Source organism: Astyanax mexicanus, chromosome 6 (assembly GCF_023375975.1).
Source record: "Astyanax mexicanus isolate ESR-SI-001 chromosome 6, AstMex3_surface, whole genome shotgun sequence".
Taxonomy (NCBI): domain Eukaryota; kingdom Metazoa; phylum Chordata; class Actinopteri; order Characiformes; family Acestrorhamphidae; genus Astyanax; species Astyanax mexicanus.
Genome location: NC_064413.1, coordinates 4,388,719 through 4,408,581, shown reverse-complemented (window position 1 = coordinate 4,408,581; position 19,863 = coordinate 4,388,719). Strand labels below are relative to the sequence as shown.

Here is a 19,863-nt window from a genome sequence, read left to right as displayed (position 1 = left end):
TATCACTGTATTTCAGGGATTTTATATTTTTGGGATAACAATATTCTTGGCGATATGACAAAACTTTGCATATTTTACAATTCATTTCAAGAACATATATGTGCAGCAAAACAAATATAAAAGTTGTATTTAGTATAAACTTAAGAATAAAGAGTTTCATACATTCAGTAGTAAACTTTTGTCTATTTCTTAAACAGTAAATTATAAGGAGCACTCACGTTTTTTGGGGGAAAATAAAAGGATTTTATAGTGTGAAAAATACGGTACTAGCCCTAGCAGGCAGACCACACCAGCAGAATGCGTTTTAATAAATTAATTTGAATTTAAACTTGAAAAGTATCATAATTTTACAGTACAGCATGCTATTAGCAGTTTTTTTTGTTTGTGAGCATCATAAAGCAGTGGTGATTCAGATAATCAGCTTGTTATCAAAATAAAATAAAATTTTATTCTGAATAAAATGTTTCCCAAAGAAAAAAAAATCTCCCAAAAAGTGATGACATATATATATACATATATTTTATTTCTGCCCTAAAATATAATTCTTGCTCTCTTTATTTCAGCAATGCTTTTCACTGTTTAGCTGTGTTTTTATTTTCGCACTCGTTTTCAGACAAATCCCGTTTCTTTTGCTGTGATTGGCTAGTGGTAGTTACTGGCGCCCGCGATAGGCGGACTAGAAGGCAATACATTGTTTTAGCCAATCGTAGAGTAGAAGTCTATAACATCCGCCAATTCTGGCGAAGGAAGGCGGGACTTTACTGAATACGTGTGGAAAATAAAAAAATAGAAAATCTACCGTTGCTCTACGCTCCGCCTCTCCGCTGTGGCCCTTTGCCGCGAAATGTGCCCGTGTTTCCGTGCGGTACAGGAGCAACATGGCTGCTGTTTACTCGGCGGAGGAGGGCTCTCTGCTGCAAACAAGCGCTGAGAATTCATCTACGGAAAACAGGGAAGACGCGCCACAAGAGCAGAGCCCGGCTTCGGGGAGCGGCGAGGGAGATTCGGGCCTGGAAGAGACCGGGGTGGATGGGGAGCTGCCTGCCGGGGTCCCTGCAGAAGAGGCCGGGCAGCATGGAGGAGAGGAGCCGCAGGGGGTGGCGGTGCCGCTGATTAAAATAAAAGAGGAGCAGATTGAGGAAAATGAGTATATAACCGTCCGCCTGAACGAGTCCGGGGAGGATTCAGAAGAGCAGACTGTCAGAGATGAAAATATGGAAGGTGGGAAGCTCAAAATCTTAAGATAATGTTAGCAAAGCTAGTTTACCTAGCTAGTTATTTAACGTTATATGTTTGTTTGGCTGTGGCTTTTGACTAACGCTAGCTAAGATAGTTAGCCAGCAAAGCAGCTAATTTAACAGTATGGTGTATTTTTATTTTATGTTAACTGCCCCACAAATATTGCTAACTAGTGTTTTTCCTCCTTTAACACACAGCTTAGCTACCCTACATCTCAATAGTGGGATGTTAATTAGCTAACCTAGCTAATTAGCAGGGCCATGTGTGTTTTGAGAGAATAGAAAACACACGAGAAAATACAAAAAAGAAGGCCTTCAGGACCAAACTTGAGAAATACTGCATTAAAATACACCTGGCTATCTATTTTTCCATTAAGCTAGCTATATACCTAGTCTATAGCTACCAACCCTGCTGAGAAATACATTATGACCAGCCTAAGTTGGCTATACTAGTTGACCAGTATAAGATATCCTTTTATCTGGTTTGACAAGTAAAGTAAAGTTTAGTTACATGTTTCGCAAGCCTAAATGTCCATATAGCCAGTATGACCAGCTAGTTGGACAGCATGGCCAGCATATCCCACATTTTATGTCACATACACTACCTATAATGGTAATTTTAGTTTATGTTCACTGCCCCACAAAGGTTGCTAATGAATGCTTTTCCTCCTTTAACACACAGCTTAGCTACCCTACATCTCAATACAAGGTTGTTAATGAGCTAACCTAGCTAATTAGCAGGGCCAGGTGTGTTTTGATAGAATGAAAACACCTAAAAAATAAAAAGAAGAAGACCTCCAGGGCCAGGCTTAAGAAATACTGCATTAAAATACACCTGTTTGTCTATTTTTTCATTAAACTAGCTAGCTATTAATACTGGTTAGTCTGCTGAAACATACAGCATTGCCAGCCATAGTTGGTTAAAATTTAACTGTTTGAGTTGGACAAGTAAATAGTTTAGTTAGATGTTTTTCAACTTTTCAGATATCTAAATGGCCAGTATGACCAACTAGTTGGACGGCATGGCCAGCATGACCAAAATTCATTGTCACATACGCTACCAATAAGGGTAATTTTATTTCATGGCTTACACAGTGTTTTTGTAAGTCCACGGCCTCGCAAATGTTGCTAATTAGAGCTTTCCTTGCTGCTTAAACACATTGTTTAGCCTACATCTCAATAGTGGGCTGTTTAATGAGCTAATCTAGCTCATTAGCAGAGCCAGGTGTGTTTTGGGAGAATGAAAACCTCTAAAACAATACAAAGAAGAAGGCCTCCAGGGCCAGGCTTCAGAAATACTGCATTAAAGCACACCTGTCTGTCTATTTTTTCATTTAACTAGCTATGAACACTGCATATGCTGGCTAAGCTAGCATGCCTTACTGAAAAATACAGCATAGCCAGCCAAAGTTGGTCAAACATGTTCTGGACACTTATGGAATAATGGGCAAGAGCTGGTTAACCAGCTAGCTGCCATGTCACTATCGGGTATGATTGTTTTTACTTTTCCACCTTTGAAAAACAGCTTAAACAGCTTGTTTATGTTCACTTTGATATAAATGCATTACCATGGCAGACCCATTATCCTTGTACAGCAGTGATTTAAGCCCATATAAACATGCTTTACTTAAATGTTCTATTATAGGGTGTCAGAAGTGTTATATAGTATAATAGTAGAAGTGTTAATAATTAATCACAAACTGCAAAGAAACGCATAAACATCAGGTAAATGTCTGGTTATCCTCTGCTGTTTTCCAGGGAGTGCTGGTTAGTGGACAACCTTGCTCTGTGATTCGGTGATTGGTCGGTAGTGTATTATGGGAAGTGTAGTTTATTGACCCATTGTGACACATTGGTTTATTAAGGGGGTCGCTGTTTTTTTGTTTTTTTTTAATCATAATGTGAATTTGGCAGGGTTTCATTTTTTAAACCAACATAAATGCTGCAAAATGGCTTGTAGTAATACACTTTTACATTGACTTTCATTAAAATGAATGAAAGGATTTTGCTTCTTCTGTACCCATTTTTAGAAATATGAAAGTATGATTTTAATTTTATGCTAACAAAATATTAACAGTGGTCTCTATATATGTGTGTGTGTGTGTGTGTGTGTGTGTGTGTGTGTGTGTGTGTGTGTGTGTGTGTGTTTGATGTATCATGTGTTTAGTGGATTTATATAAAATAGCACATCATGTAAGCTTGAGGCTTAAGCATTTGAATAAGACATGAAACAGCCAACCTTTCCCACAATCTGCATATATATATGTTCTGTTGATCAAAATTTTACTAAACTGAAAGAAGTGACATTAAAATAACCAGTTGAGTGAATTTGGTATGTATGTACAACCTTATAATAATGAATCTTTGATGGGCTTTTGTTGAATAACTGACCTGTGTGAGTAATTTTACAGTAGGGTGCTCATTCCTATTCCTGAAGGCCTACCACCCTGGAGATTTCTGATCTGACACACCTGAGTCTAGAATTATCTCAGGTCCCTGAAGGCCCCAATTACCTGGATAAGGTGTCTCAGATTAGTGGGGGAGGTAAACTCTGCAGGGTGGTAGAGCCTCAGGAATAGTGAATGAGCAGGAATAAGCATTAACCTTATTTTTTATTGGTTTAATTTATTTAATTGCATTAATATAAATAAGATTTATAGCCATGTTATATTATGTGCCTATTTGTATTTATTTTTTTATTCAGTTAGCATTGAGTTTGAGTCTTTCCTCTTCTCACTGTCAACCCAAGTCATCCTAAACCTCAATTTTCTTCTTTTTATTTCTATTTTCAGAGGATTGGCCATTTCGCTGTGAAGATTGCAGTGAGGCATTCAGGGACAAGGAGGCTTACCTGGAGCACAGTCGCGAGCACACTCACGACGGCCCAATAGTCTGCCTGGACACAGACTCTGAGTGGGACGATCTGCTGGTCTCGACAGATGGAGGTCGGCAGACGTTGTGCTGCGCTCTGTGTGGGCGCACCTTTTCCAGCTCCAAAGAGTTTTTCACCCACCAACTTGAACATCATAACCAAGATAACGAGCAGCAGTCGATTTCTGACACCGGTCAGAGCTCAGTTAAAGATCCAACCAATCACCAACAATCACACAAGCAGCCTGCAGAGTCTGTTTCACACGAGGTAGACCATCTAAAAAAGAAACAAGTAGAGTGCACCACCAAAGCAGAGAAAACTGAGAAAATTATCTCAGATGATCAAGATCCTGCTCAGACTGAACACACAGCTGACACAAGCTCTGAGCAGGTAGAAGAGTCTGAGAAAAAGCAGTTTGATTGCCTCTGTGGCAGATCCTTTCGCACTCTATGTGGACTAGGGACACATCAGAGGTTCTCCACCACCTGCACAGAGGTGGGAAAGGTTAAGTCGGAACAGAAGCGGCCGTACGACTGCAGCGAATGTGGCAAAAGCTTTCTAACCCCCCTGGCCCTTTCTTGTCACCAGCATTGGCATAAAAGACGAGCAAAACTTCGTGGCACTGGGCAGACTTTTACATGCAAGGAGTGTGGCAGAGTTTTCACCTCACTGACTTTCTATGATAAACATCAGAGGTTAGCTCACAGTAACGAAGAGGCAGCGAAGTCTTTCCATAGTCAAGTGGTACAGCTCCAGAAGAAGGCTTTTGAATGTGAAGAATGTGGTCTTCGATTTTCTCGTGCCTCTGCCCTGCAGTCACATCAGCTTTGTCACACTGATGCTTTTAACGACATCGTGGAGAAGAGCTCTAAAACATCGCAACCTGCCGAACACACCCCCAGCTCCTTCCAGAGAAAGCAAGTCAAGGCTGAGCACTTTGCTGTTGGTGCTGTGGTGTACTCAACTGATGCTTTGCAAGCTGATGTTTTGGAGAGGGAGTTAAACTCTTCCGATGAAGACATCAGCGTAAATGATCGTGTGAGGTCATACAATGGTTTCGAAATTGTCAGTGTAACAGAATCTTCAGATTCTGGAAGCGACTGTAACTCGGAACAGGATCTAAATCTTGAGCTGGTTTGTGAATCCGACCAGGATGAAAGAGAGGACTTTAGTTTAAACTTGAGTCAACAGGCCGACGCGGTCCCCTCTGAGCCAGTGAACCCACAGATGAATGTAAAAATCGTACAGGTCGGCTATGAGCATTTCAAGGAGGCATTTGTAAACGCAGGGCTGGACAGAAGCCCTCCTTTAGATGGCAAGAAGTATGATTGTCCCCATTGTGACAGAACCTTTGTAAAGGCAGTAGCCCTGCGCTGTCACTTGTTATGGCACAGAGGGGCGATGGGCAAAAAACCTCGCATACGGAGGAATGTCGTCAAGAAGCCCATCAGGAAAATTGAATGTGAAATTTGTGGTCATGAAAGTTTCTCCAAGGCTGCTCACTACTTTCATCTGGGGAAGCACGAGGACCGACAACCTTACAAGTCTATCTCATATCAACTTGAAAATCTGCAGAAAAATAGCTTTAAGTGTGAACTATGTGAAATGCAGTTTTCTCGCCTTTCTGCTTTGAACTCTCACCAGCAACACCACGATATTTTAAAAAAGAAACCCTATGCATGCTTGGAGTGCAACAAACGCTATGCCCATGCCGGTGGTCTTTACAGCCATCAGAAGGTGTGCAGTGGTAAGGAGGGTCATGAGAAAAAGATGGAGAATTTTAATCCAACTAAGACGCTGTTAGGCCCCAAGGTACATCACTGTAAAAAATGTGGGAAAGGCTTTTGGTCTATGGGAGCCTTCATTCATCACAAGCAGTATCAACCGCAGTGTGCAGGCGTTGGCACGGGCAGTTCAGATGGCTCCCGTCAGCCTGAAGGCGAGCGCGTAAGACGTAAGAGGCGGGGCCGTAAAAGAGGCGTCGTACATCGTAATGTCGACCCTGAGCCGAAAGAAGAATACAAATGTGCAGTCTGTGGAAAATCTTATCGCATGCTTGGCTGCTTTCTAAAACATCAGCTAATTCACGACGCCAGTAATAACCTACCTCCTGTGAAGTCATTTGACTATCAGCTTGGGCAGCTAAAAAAGAACTCCTACAGTTGTCCTGATTGCGGGAAGCTTTTCTCTCGTGCTATGGCACTTCAGTTCCACATGAAATGTCACGGCTACGAAACGGGCCTTCCGATTGAAGCAACAAACTCGTCTCATTCCTCTAATGGACCTCAGTGCCAAACTTGCCTTGCCTTTTTTACTAGTGAGTCAGCATTAGAGACTCATCAAAAACACTGCGTGAAGCCAAAGACTGAGCCTGAGAAACCGGCGGAGGAGAGCCAGGGGAATCAATCGAATCAGTTGAATGTAGTCCAAGAGAATGACCCCAATGTTCAAATCCACAAGAACAGCCAAAATGAGGCAGAAACAACAGTGTCTGAAACTCCCGATTCTGCCGATTTGACACATAAATGCGAGGACTGTGGAAAAGCGTTCTCAGTTGTGGGTGCTCTTCATTTCCATAGGAGAATTCACATGAAAGGCCGCCCTTTCGAGAGCTCCGAATGGCAGAACGTTCCCCAAGAAAAATCTGGAGAGCAGGCAGGCAAATTCCCGTTTACTTGTCAAGAATGTGGAAGGAATTTCTCTACTAACGCAGCTCTTGGCACACATGCGCGATGGCACAAAGACAAAAGAATGGCTAGGTGCTTCTCTAAGAATAGTAGTAATATGTCTAGGAAAAACAAGGGAGTTGGAAATTACGCGTGTAACGTATGTGGTAAAAGATTCTTCTACCTGTGCGTTCTTCGCCGACACCAGAAATACCACCCTCCGGTGGATCAGACCCAGACTGATAATGAGTTTAGAAGGAGTGATCCCACTGAAGTTGCAAATATTTCTTCTGAAAGCGGTTTTGCATGTGCAGACTGTGACGTAACTTTCCCTAGCGAGTCTCTTTTAGCCTCCCACATCTCCTCCCACCATTCCAGTGATCCTGATCTCTCAGTAGATGCGAAGAAACTGATGTTAAAAACTGAGTCTAAAAACTTTAGTGCACAGATTTCAGGTCAGCCCATCAAATCCTTTGCTGATGATGATGAGGACGATTATGGTGGTGTTGGCGCTGATTGTGACGATGACGATTCGCCCACATTCCAAATGATTCCGGTTAAAGGAAACAGGCTGAGGATAAAATATCAGTGCACGCTCTGCAGAAAGAGCTTCTCAAACATGCGAGGTCTTCGCGCTCACAATTGGCAGAAACATCGAAGGGTTAGAGCAGGTCGTCCACCTGCAAGCACTGAGGTAGACGTTAAGCCTTTGGCTTGCTCAAGATGTGGTAGACGCTACACTTCGCTCGGAGCTTTGTTTAATCACGAACGCGCTTGCACGTCATGCGCTGACGCTCCAAAACCATTACACAAAACGGTCAAACCGCTTGTAGCAGAGAGGCCAGTTTCGCCGCCACATTCTCCAGTCATCGATCCTACAACCAAATGTTTCTACAAATGTTACAAATGTGGCAAAGCTTTTCCCACCGAGGATCAGCTGCACGCGCACAAAGAGGCGGCGAGGACCCGGCCGCACAGTTGCGCGCTCTGCTGCCGTGGCTTCTGGACCGAAAGCCAGCTGCAGCAACATCTTGCTTGGCATGACGAAGTTCGCAGGCGCCTCCCAACTGAGCTCCGTTACAGATTTAATACCTCCTCAGCATTTGGGTCTTCAGCCAAACCTCAAGCCTCAGCATGCTCTTCAGGTGCGAAGCCCTTGTCCCAAGTGAGGCCACCCACGAACGCTGTCGTATCGCAGTCGAGCAAGAGCCGCAAATGTTCTCGCTGCAACGAAACGTTTTCCTCCCCTCTTGCACTTCAGAAGCACCAGGCTGTCCACAAAAACGAGGAGCCCTATCACTGCTCTCTGTGCCCTAAGACTTTTGATGACATCAGAGACCTCATTGACCACCATCAGGAGTGTTTGGGTGATAAAGAGCTAAGAGACTCCAGCTTATCTGCCCCTTCTAAAGCTTCTAAAAACAGCGACAGCCTGACTTGTATCGAGTGTGGCTCATCTTTCGATCAGGAAACGGACTTGCATCAGCATTACATTGAGCATGCACAAGGAGTGTGCTGAACTACAGTCTGCACAGCCTCTATTTACTGTCGTAAAGGTCCTTCTAGAATTTTCACAAATGCACAGATAGATAATGTGGAAGTAACCCTCGTTGGAATGTAAAAGAGTGATTTCTGGGTGATCATGTAAAGCGTAAAAAATAAACTAAAAATCATGTCTGTGCTCCTTTTGATGTGTCCTGCAAATGTTCAATCAGGATAGCTGCTAAATTCAGGTTAAATCCGTTTAAATAACCAGTTTTTTGACCAGATTGACCAGTCTCAAGTTCATTACTGTGCTCTTGCTAAATATTGTTTAGTAGTCAACAGATTTGTTTAACACATTTTGCCCAAAACCTTAATTTTCAGAGGTAATTTCCATATAAATCAAGTCTTGCTTTTGCGTCAGTATAGATGTCCTTAAGGTGCTTCTGATCTGATTATTGTTAGCATAGAGATGCTATCACTGCTGTTTTAGTAGCAAACTTCTGAAATCTTGTTTTGTGAGACTATTCATCATGAAATGATGAAATGGTTTCACATAGTAAAAGCAAATAGTAATTGAACAAACCAGATCAATGTATAACTCTTGATAGGTTGATGGTGTAAATTAACACCATTTGTAAATATAGATGTCTTCAGTTTTATTTTTTAGATATAAAGTAAACATGAATGAATATTCTACACTGGTGCATCCTAAAAAATAGAATATCAATGAAAAAGTACTTTGTTTAAGTAATTCAGTTCAACATGTGAAACTATATATAGATCTACACTGATAACATGTCTCTCCAAACCATCACTGATTGGTGGAAACTTCACACTAGACCTCAAGCAGTTTGGACTGTGTGTCTCTCCACTCTTCCTCCAGACTCTGACCCATTGATTTACAAATGAAATGTAAAATTGAAAATTTACTAATGATCAGTGATGGTTTGGAGAGACATGTCTGTCATCTGCTGGTGTTGATCCACTGTGTTTTATTATCAAGTTTAAAGTCAATGCAGTTTTGTTTTCCCACAAAATCTTACAGCACTTCTTGCTTCCCTCTGCTACTGACAACTTTTATGGAGATGAGGATTTCATTTTCCAGCAGGACTCGGCACACTGCCCACTTTGCTTAAAAGCAACAATGGGTCTTATATAATATTAGGGTAATGGGTTTTCATTGGCCGTAAAATAGATCACTCTGTGTTTAATACATCTATATAATATGAGTTTCACATTTTGAACTGAATTAGTGAAATAAAGTAACTTTTCAATAATAATCTTTTCTTTTTTTTTTTTTTTTTGAGATGTACTTGTACCTTCAACCATAAAATTCTCATAAAATTTATTATTAGCGGGTGCACTGTAATAAAGGTGGTAAATCTTGCGATTAAAAATCCTGGGACACTACAGCAAACTAGAATGTATATGAATATATATATAGCTAACATTGTAATTATTTTGTTGGTTTTTTTTTTTGTTGTTTTTTTCTTTAAAGAAATTCTAATGATAAATGTTGAATTGTATTTCAGTGATAATCATTTTGTTTTATTCCTAGAAATGTTTCCAGTTTTAACTAGAAGATGCTGTGGACTGAATTGTGTATAGAAGACTGTAAAAGACATGGAATTCACTCTTCTATTATTTTGTTCTCCCTTTTCTTACAATTTAGAGCTTGTAAACACATCTCTGGGGTTGGTTTAACTCTGTTCTAACAGACACGTGACACACTGGTTCATCTTACTTCAGTAGCATTCGCTTCTGAAGCTCTTATCTACCTTAAAGGGGAGCTCTGGTTCAAAATTTATTTGATTGTAGTAAAACATGATTAAAAAAAAGTACTTACCTTTGTTGAATAGCACACCTCCGCTCTCCTACAGCGTTCCGAGATCCAGACATTTTAACAGTTTGTCCAAACACCCTTCAAACTGGGTGACACGGGGCATAATTTGCTCAAAATAGCCTCACACCTACTTGGTAGAATCCAGAGAGCCCTGACATTTAAAAAAAAGGCATTAATAACTTTAAAAGTGCACAAGAAGTTCATTTAAAAAGCACTGTTTACATTCCACAGCACTTCTTTGTAGCTCTGGGCGCCGCTATCACTGTACTGATAATGACACAGACATATATACATAGACTCTGCATAGCTTTTAGTCTCTGGATTCTACCAAGGAGGTGTGAAGCTACTTTGAACCTTTGAATTTATTGGGGTAAAATATGCCCCAATACAGCAGTTGTACTGAGTGCTAGGCAAAAAGCACAAAATTACTGGATCTCAGAAAGCGAGAGGAGAGCGGAACAGTGCTATTTAACAAAGGTAAGTACATGTTTTTTTATCATGGTTTACTACAACAAAAGTCCATTTTACACCGGAGTTCTCCTTTAAAGCACTTTAGATTTGACGTGGTATCTCCTACACATATAGCTTAGTGTTTCCCAGCAGGCTTTACGCTTAGACTGAGGACTATTGTTGAAAGTTTTTGGGAAAATTTACCCTTGTTTTGCCCTTAGGCTAAGAAACCACACACCAGTTACAACTGATACACCAACACTATCTGCTACGATACTCTTATACAATACGTAGAGCTACATAGCTAAGAATTCTGCACCAGGCATGTTAATATGATGTATCTGGTGACTTTTTTTTTCTTGAGTGTTGAAAGTTTGAAAGTATTTTTAATATACATATATGTATAATGTGTAGTTCTTTTTGGCCTTCAGTAAGCATTAAAAAGGAGTGTAGATATTATTTTTTTTATTTCCGTTGAATCAAGTACATGCTAATTAAATCAGTCTTTGTGGTAGATTTGTTTTTGAAAGTGACTGGGTATGTATGTTTAATTAGGTATTATTTTGTGATTTCTCTCCTGTGTTTCTTTCTTGAGTTAAACTCTCCTAAACTCTAATCACTTTCCTTTTGACGTTTTTTATAAAGATTTGTTCTTACGAAAAAAGAACTGCTGCTGCTTATTGAAACGACCTTGTTGTTATAATTAACGAGTCCCTGGTAGAAAGAGTGTGTTGTAAGAAGTGTGTAACGTGTACTATAAGATCGAAATCCATGATTATATTAAAATGTGTAAATAAACCTGTGATTATGCTAATCATTGTCTGTTTCGTGCAGTATATGAAGCATCCCTGCTAAAAAAAAAAAACTATATGGTATGTTTGAGAACCTCTGAACTAAACCACCAAAATCAACTTAAAAATTATGATTGTCTTTGATTTTACCAAATTAAAAACCTCTGGAATATAATCATCAAACCAAGCTAAACTGCTTGAATTTTTGCACCAGGAGTAAAGGCATAAAGTTATCCAAAAGCAGTGTGTAAGACTGGTGGAGGAGAACATGATGCCAAGATGCATGAAAACTGTGATTAAAAACCAGGGTTATTCCACCAAATATTGATTTCTTAATTCTTAAAACTTCATAAATATGAACTTGTTTTCTTTGCATTATTTGAGGTCTGAAAGCTCTGCATCTTTTTTGTTATTTCTGCCATTTCTCATTTTCTGCAAATAAATGCTCTAATTGACAATATTTTCATTTGGAATTTGGGAGAAATGTTGTCTGTAGTTTATATAATAAAACAACAATGTGAATGTTACTCTTTAACTATAAATAGCAAAATCAGAGAAACTGATTCAGAAACTGAATCCATGGTTCTTGAGAATTTTTCTGCTTTTATTGGACACAATGTCCTATTGTCACTGTCTGATAAAAATATAATTTTCTCCAAATGTAATGAACTTCAATATAAAAGTCATTTTGCAGCTTTACTATTGAAATTTGGAGTATATGTTTCAATAGCATTGGTTAATTGTTTGCATATGTTCCTGTGCATGCCTTTTACTTTCAGCTGGTGCATTGTGTTTTTAGTTTGATGCATAAACAATGTACAAACCCATAGAGCGTTCATGTTGGCAGCTATGCAGACATTTACATCAACAATAAACAGAATAATCGAGTATGAATGAGCAGGTTAGTTTTCTCTGTTGGGAAGCATTGGACACATCCAGGGAGCTGCGTCCTTGAAATAGCAATGTGCCAAAGTAAGAGTGCTTCCTGCTCTTAAAGGGAATGGCAAGTGATGTGCTGATTTATTTATTTCATGTTATGCCCAAAACACACTCCTGATTAATTAAGAGAATTAGTACATGCTTTTAGCGCATTTCCATCCATGCAAGGTGTACTTTTCCCATTGTTATGATAGCAAAGACACACTGACACGTCCTAAATCAAACTGCACAGTGTGAGGTCAAATAGGGCAACTGGTTTCCTATGCTAACAGTGCAACAAGTGCAACTTCCTCCCTGTCTACACGCTGACAGTTCACCAGGAAACAGATAGGAAGAGGCCGTTATGGTGTCACAGGGGTCTTAAAGGATAAGTAGAAAGAAAGTAGAGAACCGCATTTGGGTGTCCATGATAAAGGAACATTAGTGTACTTTTTCTTTCAAGCCCTTTCAGATGCCAAGACCTACACATTTTTGGCCTATGCTAGTGCATCTCAAAAAATTAGAATATCACTGAAAAGTTACTTTATTTCATTAATTCAGTTAAAAATGTGAAACTCATATATTATATAGAGTGATCTATTTTAAGCGTTTATTTATTTTATTGTTGATTATTATGGCTTACAGCCAATGAAAACCCTTAAATCAGCGTCTCAGAAAACTAAAATATTAAACAAGACCAATTGGTACTTTTGGTAGTGTGGGCAGTGTGCCAAGTCCTGCTGGAAAATGAAATCCACATCTCCATAAAAGTTGTCAGTAGGAGAGGGAAGCATGAAGTGCTGTAAGATTTTGGACTTGATAATAAAACACAGTGGATCAGCACCAGCAGATGACATGTCTCTCCAAAGCATCACTGATCATCAGTAAATTTTACATTTCATTTGTAAATCAAGGGATCAGAGTCTGGAGGAAGAGTGGAAAGACACAAAGTCCAAACTGCTCGAGGTCTAGTGTGAAGTTTCCACCAATCAGTGATGGTTTGGAGAGTCATGCTGATATCTGCTGGTGTTGATCCACTGTGTTCTATCAAGTCCAAAGTCAGCACTTCATGCTTTAGATGGTCTTTGCTACTGCACTTGAGGATAACTTCAAAGTTCTTACTTTGAAGTTGAGTAGTTTTTTTTAATGATATGAATTAGAACATTACTGAAATAGGGCTATTCTGAATACTACACTATACTGAATTAAGAATATTAATTTATGTGTTTAGCTGTAATCATACTGTAGGTGCTTCTTACTGGATACAAACAGTGTTTCCCAGAACTGAAGTTTTTTTTTTTTTTTTGCTCGTAAGGACACAGTACTTTGAGGACTGTTTGCACACCTTGAACCAGTAATATCTCTGACAGGTTTTCCAGATAAGAAGGTTTGAACAGAATTCTATGGTTTTGCCAGGAAGCTGAAGCAGTAATCAACTCACACAGACACGAGCTGCCTCGTCTTTTTGTCCTCCTTCAAGTTTAATCCTTCATCAGTATTAATGAGGTCTATTGTTACTGTGTTGCTGCTGCTAACTGTGGGTGAGTATTTATATCTATACCGATTTCTTGCTTTAAGGAATATAAGGATATTATTATTATTATTTTTTTTTTATGAGCAAATATGATAGAATTGCATAGAGACCCAATGTATATAAAACTGTTTAAGGTCTTAACATATTCAGAAATTACTAAAGACAGAAAGCATTCTTATTTAGATTATTCTCTTTTTAGAAATATTGTGATTATTTGGACTTTTGCATGTTTTTTTTTTTTTTTTTTTTTTACTAAATATATAGTCCATGTAAGTCTTTATGTTCTAAATGCATTTAATATAATCCTAAAATGTTTGTTTTTTTACAGTCCTGTTCATGTTAAAGCCCATTATTTTGGTTAAGATGATTAAAGGCAAGATGAAATTCTTGATTTGTAACCAATGCATTTTTATTTGTGAATCATATTTTTTATTTATGTCATCGCTGACCATTTTTTTTGTTGATTTTTAGTTTACTACATAATTTCATCATACAAACCGTCTCTTACACTGTGTTAAAATTTCTTGATGAAGGACCAATAGAATTTCTCCAAAATGACCTGAAATAAACAGTTTTTACTTTAACTTCCATTAAAAGTTAAGAAGGCTTAGCTGCTGTTTTGGAAATACTTGTTTTTCACTGGTTAGTGACAATATAATCACGTAGTGAGGGACAGCTATATAAAAGGTAGAGTTTAGGATGATTTTTTTTTAAGTTCTTTGAATTTCCACAGCATTAAATTATCATTTGTGGACTGAGAATTCAATATAATATTATTTGAATCTCCCTTTTCTTGGTTGTATCTCACTTAAACCAAAGAAACAGTGTAAAATTAATATATATATATATATATATATATATATATATATATATATATATATATATATATATATATATATATATATATATATTCAGTAAAAGTATTTTCGTAAAAGTTTGGACACAACTTAAAATCAGTTTTTTTTTTTCATTATTAAAAACAAATCTGCATTTTAGATTAATACTAAAGTCACCCAAACTTTGAAGAAACACATGGAATTATTTAGTAAACAAAAAAATTGTTAAACAAACCAGATTATATTATATATTTTAGGTCAGTCTTTCAGAGTCACTTAAAGAACTTGATATTACTTAAAGTAAGTGATGAAACTGGCTCTTATCAGGACCGCGCCAGGAAATGGAAGAGCAAGAGTTTTTTGGTTTGTTTTAAAGTTACAACATGATTCCTTACGTGTTCCTTCATAGTTTGTTCATTGTGTGTTCAATTCTTGTCCAATGGTGTTAGCTTAGTGATAACCTACTACTAGAATTAAGCTACTAGCTCTTGAATATTAGCATTAGTTTATTAATGCCATTAGCATTATTAGCATTATTAGATATAAAGCATTTTGCAGCAGAGATGTGTATATATTTGTGAAGTTGTGATATAACACCTGTTGAAACGTTAACTGTGTAACAGCATGCAGCAGAGCAGACGACAGGATCGTGGGAGGATACGCGTGTCAACCTCACTCCCAGCCGTGGCAGATATATGTGACAGACGGTGATGGTGAACGCTGGTGCGGTGCAGCTTTAATCAGTGAAAGATGGGCAGTGTCTGCTGCACACTGTTACCTCACGTGAGTAACTTACATTCATTTACTTCTTATATAATAATTTACTATGTTGCCAAAATGCCAAAAATATCTGTTCGCCAGATATTTTCCAAGCCATTACGTGGCGGGCCGCAAAAAAAAAGTCTGTTTTGGAAAATGAAGTGTAATGGGATGGAGCGCTACAGACTAGTAGCTCTCCAGCCCAGAGGGTTGTTGAACCCAATTGCAGAACAGTTGATCTCAAAGCAGGTAAACCCAGGAAGAAAGGAAAAGGTTAGTTAATTAGGGCACAGTTGGCAAAAACGGTCTTCTATAATATTCAAATTTTCAGAGACACTGATTTTTTGGTTTTTCATTGGCTGTAATACGTCTATATAATATGTGAGTTTCACATTTTTAACTGAATTACTAAAATAAAGTAACTTTTCAAAGATATTCTATTTCTATTTTATTTTTGAGATGCACTAGTGTATCTGTAATATGAGTGTCTATATACAGGGGTTGGAGAATGAAACTGAAACACTTGGTTTTAGAGCACAGTAATTTATTGTGTTGACAGACAGTTCTGGTGGAAACAGGAGAGTTGAGGTGCACACTGAATTCTGCCGTCATTTTATGTTTTTTTGGATACAATCCGGGTTAGCACCCGAACATCCCTTTCAGACAGCTTCCTCTTACAGCGTCCACAGTTAATCCTGTTGGATGTGGTTGGTCCTTCTTGGTGGTATCTCGCTGACATTACCCTGGATACCGTGGCTCTTGATACATCACAAAGACTTGCTGTCTTGGTCACAGATGCTTCAGCAAGACGTGCACCAACAATTTGTCCTCTTTTGAACTCTGGTATGTCACCCATAATGTTACCCTGCTAATTGAACCTTCACACTCTGCTCTTACTGGTGCAATTTAGCCATGAAACCTCCCTAAACACTACAATGACAGGTGTTTCAATTTCATTGTCCAACCCCTGTATGTGGAAAGAGGAATATACAGCATTTATGAAAAAACAACCTGTTGAATTTAAAGGCCCTCTAATCTAGCTCTCCACCTTGGGGAACATCACGTGTTTCAAGACGAGGGCACGGAGCAGAGGATCTGGGCAGAGAAGGTCATAACTCATCCCGACTACAACGAATCTACATACGACAACGACTTCATGCTGATCAAGCTGAGCCAGCCTGCTGTTTTCAATCAGTACGTGCAGCCGATTCCACTGGCCACCACATGTGCAAAGGAAGGGGAGCAGTGCTTGGTGTCTGGGTGGGGTAATCAGATCACCACTGGAGGTGAGGAGACCACCACAATAATACTGCTTTTAACATAAATGTTACTGATACTTTGCACTTTTATGCTGAATAAAAACTCCAAAATAAAAAAGATCACACACACTTGTCTCAAACACACTGGGCCAGATTTACGCCATTACTTAAATGCCAGATTTTTAAGTATAGGTATACTGAATACTGAAACTATATCAGCTTAAGAGAGTTATTAAAAAACTACTTGAGTAGAAATGTTGGTTATCTATACTTTACTGAAGTAATTATTATTCCGATGATTTTAACTTTTACTTAACTTCTAGTAAAAAGTTGTCTGAAATACTTGACAGCCCTGCTTGTTTAATTCATCATCTTAGATTACATTAGTTTATGTTTTTACCTAAATAATAAATAATAGTACAAAAAAAAGAGTGTACGAGTTCAGAAATCAATATTTGTTGGAATAACCCTGGTTTTTATCACAGGTTTTATGTGTCTTGGCATCATGTTCTCCTCCACCAGTCTTACACACTGCTTTTGAATAACTTTATAAAAAAGAGCTTTCAGACCTCAAATAATGCAAAGAAGTTCATATTCATACAGTTTTAAGAGTTCAGAAATCAATATTTGGTGGAATAACCCTGGTGGTTTTTAATCACAGTTCTTTTTCATGCATCTTGGCATTATGTTCTCTCCCCTCCACCAGTCTTACACACTGCTTTTGGATAACTTTATACTGCTTTACTCCTGGTGCAAAAATTCAAGCAGTTCAGTTTGGTGGTTTGATGGCTTGTGACCATCCATCTTCCTCTTGATTATATTCCAGAGGTTTTCAGTTGATATATAAATGGGAAGTGCCATAATTTATGGCAGTGTGGATGATGCCAGTTCGGGTTAACTCCAGCACAAAGCTACATAATCTAATTTCAGAGATGATAATAATATCTTTGTCTAATGTTTTTTCAGAGAGTTACGCCTCTGTACTGCAGTGCCTGGACTTGCCTGTGGTTCCACGCTCAGCTTGTGAAGCAGCCTATAAGAACCAGTTCACTCAGAACATGTTCTGCGCTGGATTTCTAGAGGGAGGCAAAGACTCATGCCAGGTAAATATATATATATATATATATATATATATATATATATATGTGTCACGATTTCGATATTTTATCGAAATCGATCGAAATTATGTCATGGTCTCGAGCATCAAAGTCACAAAGTGGATCGACGATCCCTCCCGCAAATGGTGCAGCACACTGTAGCTCAAAGAGCAGCTCTTTCTCCAGAGAATGTGGACATTCTCATCTTCTTAAAGAAAATCTTGAATATATAAAAATAACAGTTGTTTTGTCTAGCCTCAAATATGTTAATAGTTTTGGTACCTTAAGGAGCATCTTTCTCTCAGATAAAGTTAATAATAAATCTTATTAAAGAAAAAAAATTGTCATTCTCAGGGGCCGAGTCTTATTTTTCATGTTTAACTGTTATAGTAGGATAGAGTTCAGTTTGTTAAGGCTCTAATGGTTTTATTATTTTGTACATGACTCTTCCTGTATTTTTTTATTATTTATTTTGTTATGTTGCACATTGCTGTTTTAATAGCGCACACTGCTGCTACCAAAAAAGCCACTAGATGGCATTATATATATATATATCTTAATTAAATTATTTAAGTTTGACCATTAGTGCCTAATGTGGTGTATTACAGATCACTTGTATCACTTTGCATCACTTATATCAAGCCCACCTTTTGAAATAAGATATTGTAAATTTGATGAATCAAACCAATGACTGACCACAGACTAATCTAAAACTGGCATAGGCCTCTCTGCTGTAAAAAAAAAGAAAAAAAGAAAATCGAGAATCGAATCGAATCGTGACCCTAAAATCGGAAATAAAATCGAATCGACGATTTAGAGAATCGTGACACCCCTAATATATATATATATATATATATATATATATATAGTTTTTATTCTTCAGATTGATGACCGAAACCGCAAACACAAGGAAAATTATTATAAATGGAACTTTTTCCTATTAATATATTTAGCACCAAACATGTTATACCATTGTCTTAGTCAAACAAACCTCTCAAAATTAAATAAAATCTTCTATTATGGTTGGAAATGGAAATATTTATTTTTAATATTTATCATACCCTTTTTTTTCCTCTTTTTTTTGGTAGGCTGACTCAGGAGGTCCTCTGGTGTGCGGTGGGAAGCTGCAGGGGGTTGTGTCGTGGGGTGATGAGTGTGCAGCTCCTGGATATCCTGGGGTTTATACTGAAGTCTGTCGCTATGTTGACTGGGTCAAGGATATCATGGCTAATAACTAAGCGTTTCGTTTCGCAGATCGAATGAGTGTATTTCAAAAACAACAAATCAGACAAATCAAACTGTGTTTCACATCCGGTCTGACTCTCATTCATTAAAATGTACTGATAACACAAAACATGCAGGAAGTGTTTCTTTTCTTTCTTTTTTACGGAAAAATTATAATGCATAGATAATATATATAGAGTGTGATGCATTAAATGTGATAACTTTTATTAGTTTCGTCTAAAAAATGCATTCTTAGGCAGTTTGGTTGGAGCTGACAGAAAGGCTACAGTAACTCCAATCACTACCCTGTACAATAGTGATCAGCAGAAAAGCATCTCAAAATACAACCATTAAAAACAAAGCTGTAACAGCAGAAGACCCCACATCAGATTCCACTACTTTCAGCCAAGAACAGACAGCTGAGGCTGCAGTGGGCACAGACTCACAGACCCACAGAGAAAAGACAATTGAAAAGCACAGCCTGGACTGAGAAACACATGTCCTACAGCAGGGGTGTCCAAACTTTTTTTGTTGGGGGCCAGAAGAAGAAATATATTTGAAGTCACGGGTCACACTCTGTAATAAAACAAATAATGAAATATACCACTTTAAATAATACTTTTTTTCCTGATTATTTCATTTACACATCATTTTACTTGACTTACTATCTTTATCTTTAACAGTGTTGTGTAAACTAAGATTTTTCAAATTGATGTTTCATTTCATGATGTCTCTTAATTACGGCAACTTTTAGACTAGTTTTTCTGCGCTAGAAATGCGCACTCTCTCCGCTTTTAGACTCTTTGGCCCGTTTTTCTGAGCTAGAAATGCGCACCCTCTCCGCTTTTAAACCCTTTGGCCCGTTTTTCTGCGCTAGAAATGCGCACCCTC

At 38.3% G+C, this 19,863-nt stretch overlaps 2 protein-coding genes across 2 annotated transcripts; both read left to right on the top strand.

Annotated features, from left to right (window-relative positions):
- Positions 1-807: 807 nt before the first annotated feature.
- On the top strand, positions 808-11,368 carry si:ch211-261d7.6 (zinc finger protein 208). The gene is made up of 2 exons (XM_015606242.3): positions 808-1,221; positions 4,031-11,368. Exons 1-2 carry the CDS (start codon positions 879-881, stop codon positions 8,293-8,295), a joined length of 4,608 nt encoding a protein of 1,535 aa, XP_015461728.3. The 5' UTR covers positions 808-878; the 3' UTR covers positions 8,296-11,368.
- A 2,302-nt stretch (positions 11,369-13,670) lies between these two features.
- Positions 13,671-19,102, top strand: LOC111193440 (trypsin). The gene is made up of 5 exons (XM_022674264.2): positions 13,671-13,804; positions 15,257-15,416; positions 16,419-16,678; positions 17,618-17,754; positions 18,837-19,102. Exons 1-5 carry the CDS (start codon positions 13,765-13,767, stop codon positions 18,984-18,986), a joined length of 747 nt encoding a protein of 248 aa, XP_022529985.1. The 5' UTR covers positions 13,671-13,764; the 3' UTR covers positions 18,987-19,102.
- Positions 19,103-19,863: the final 761 nt, after the last annotated feature.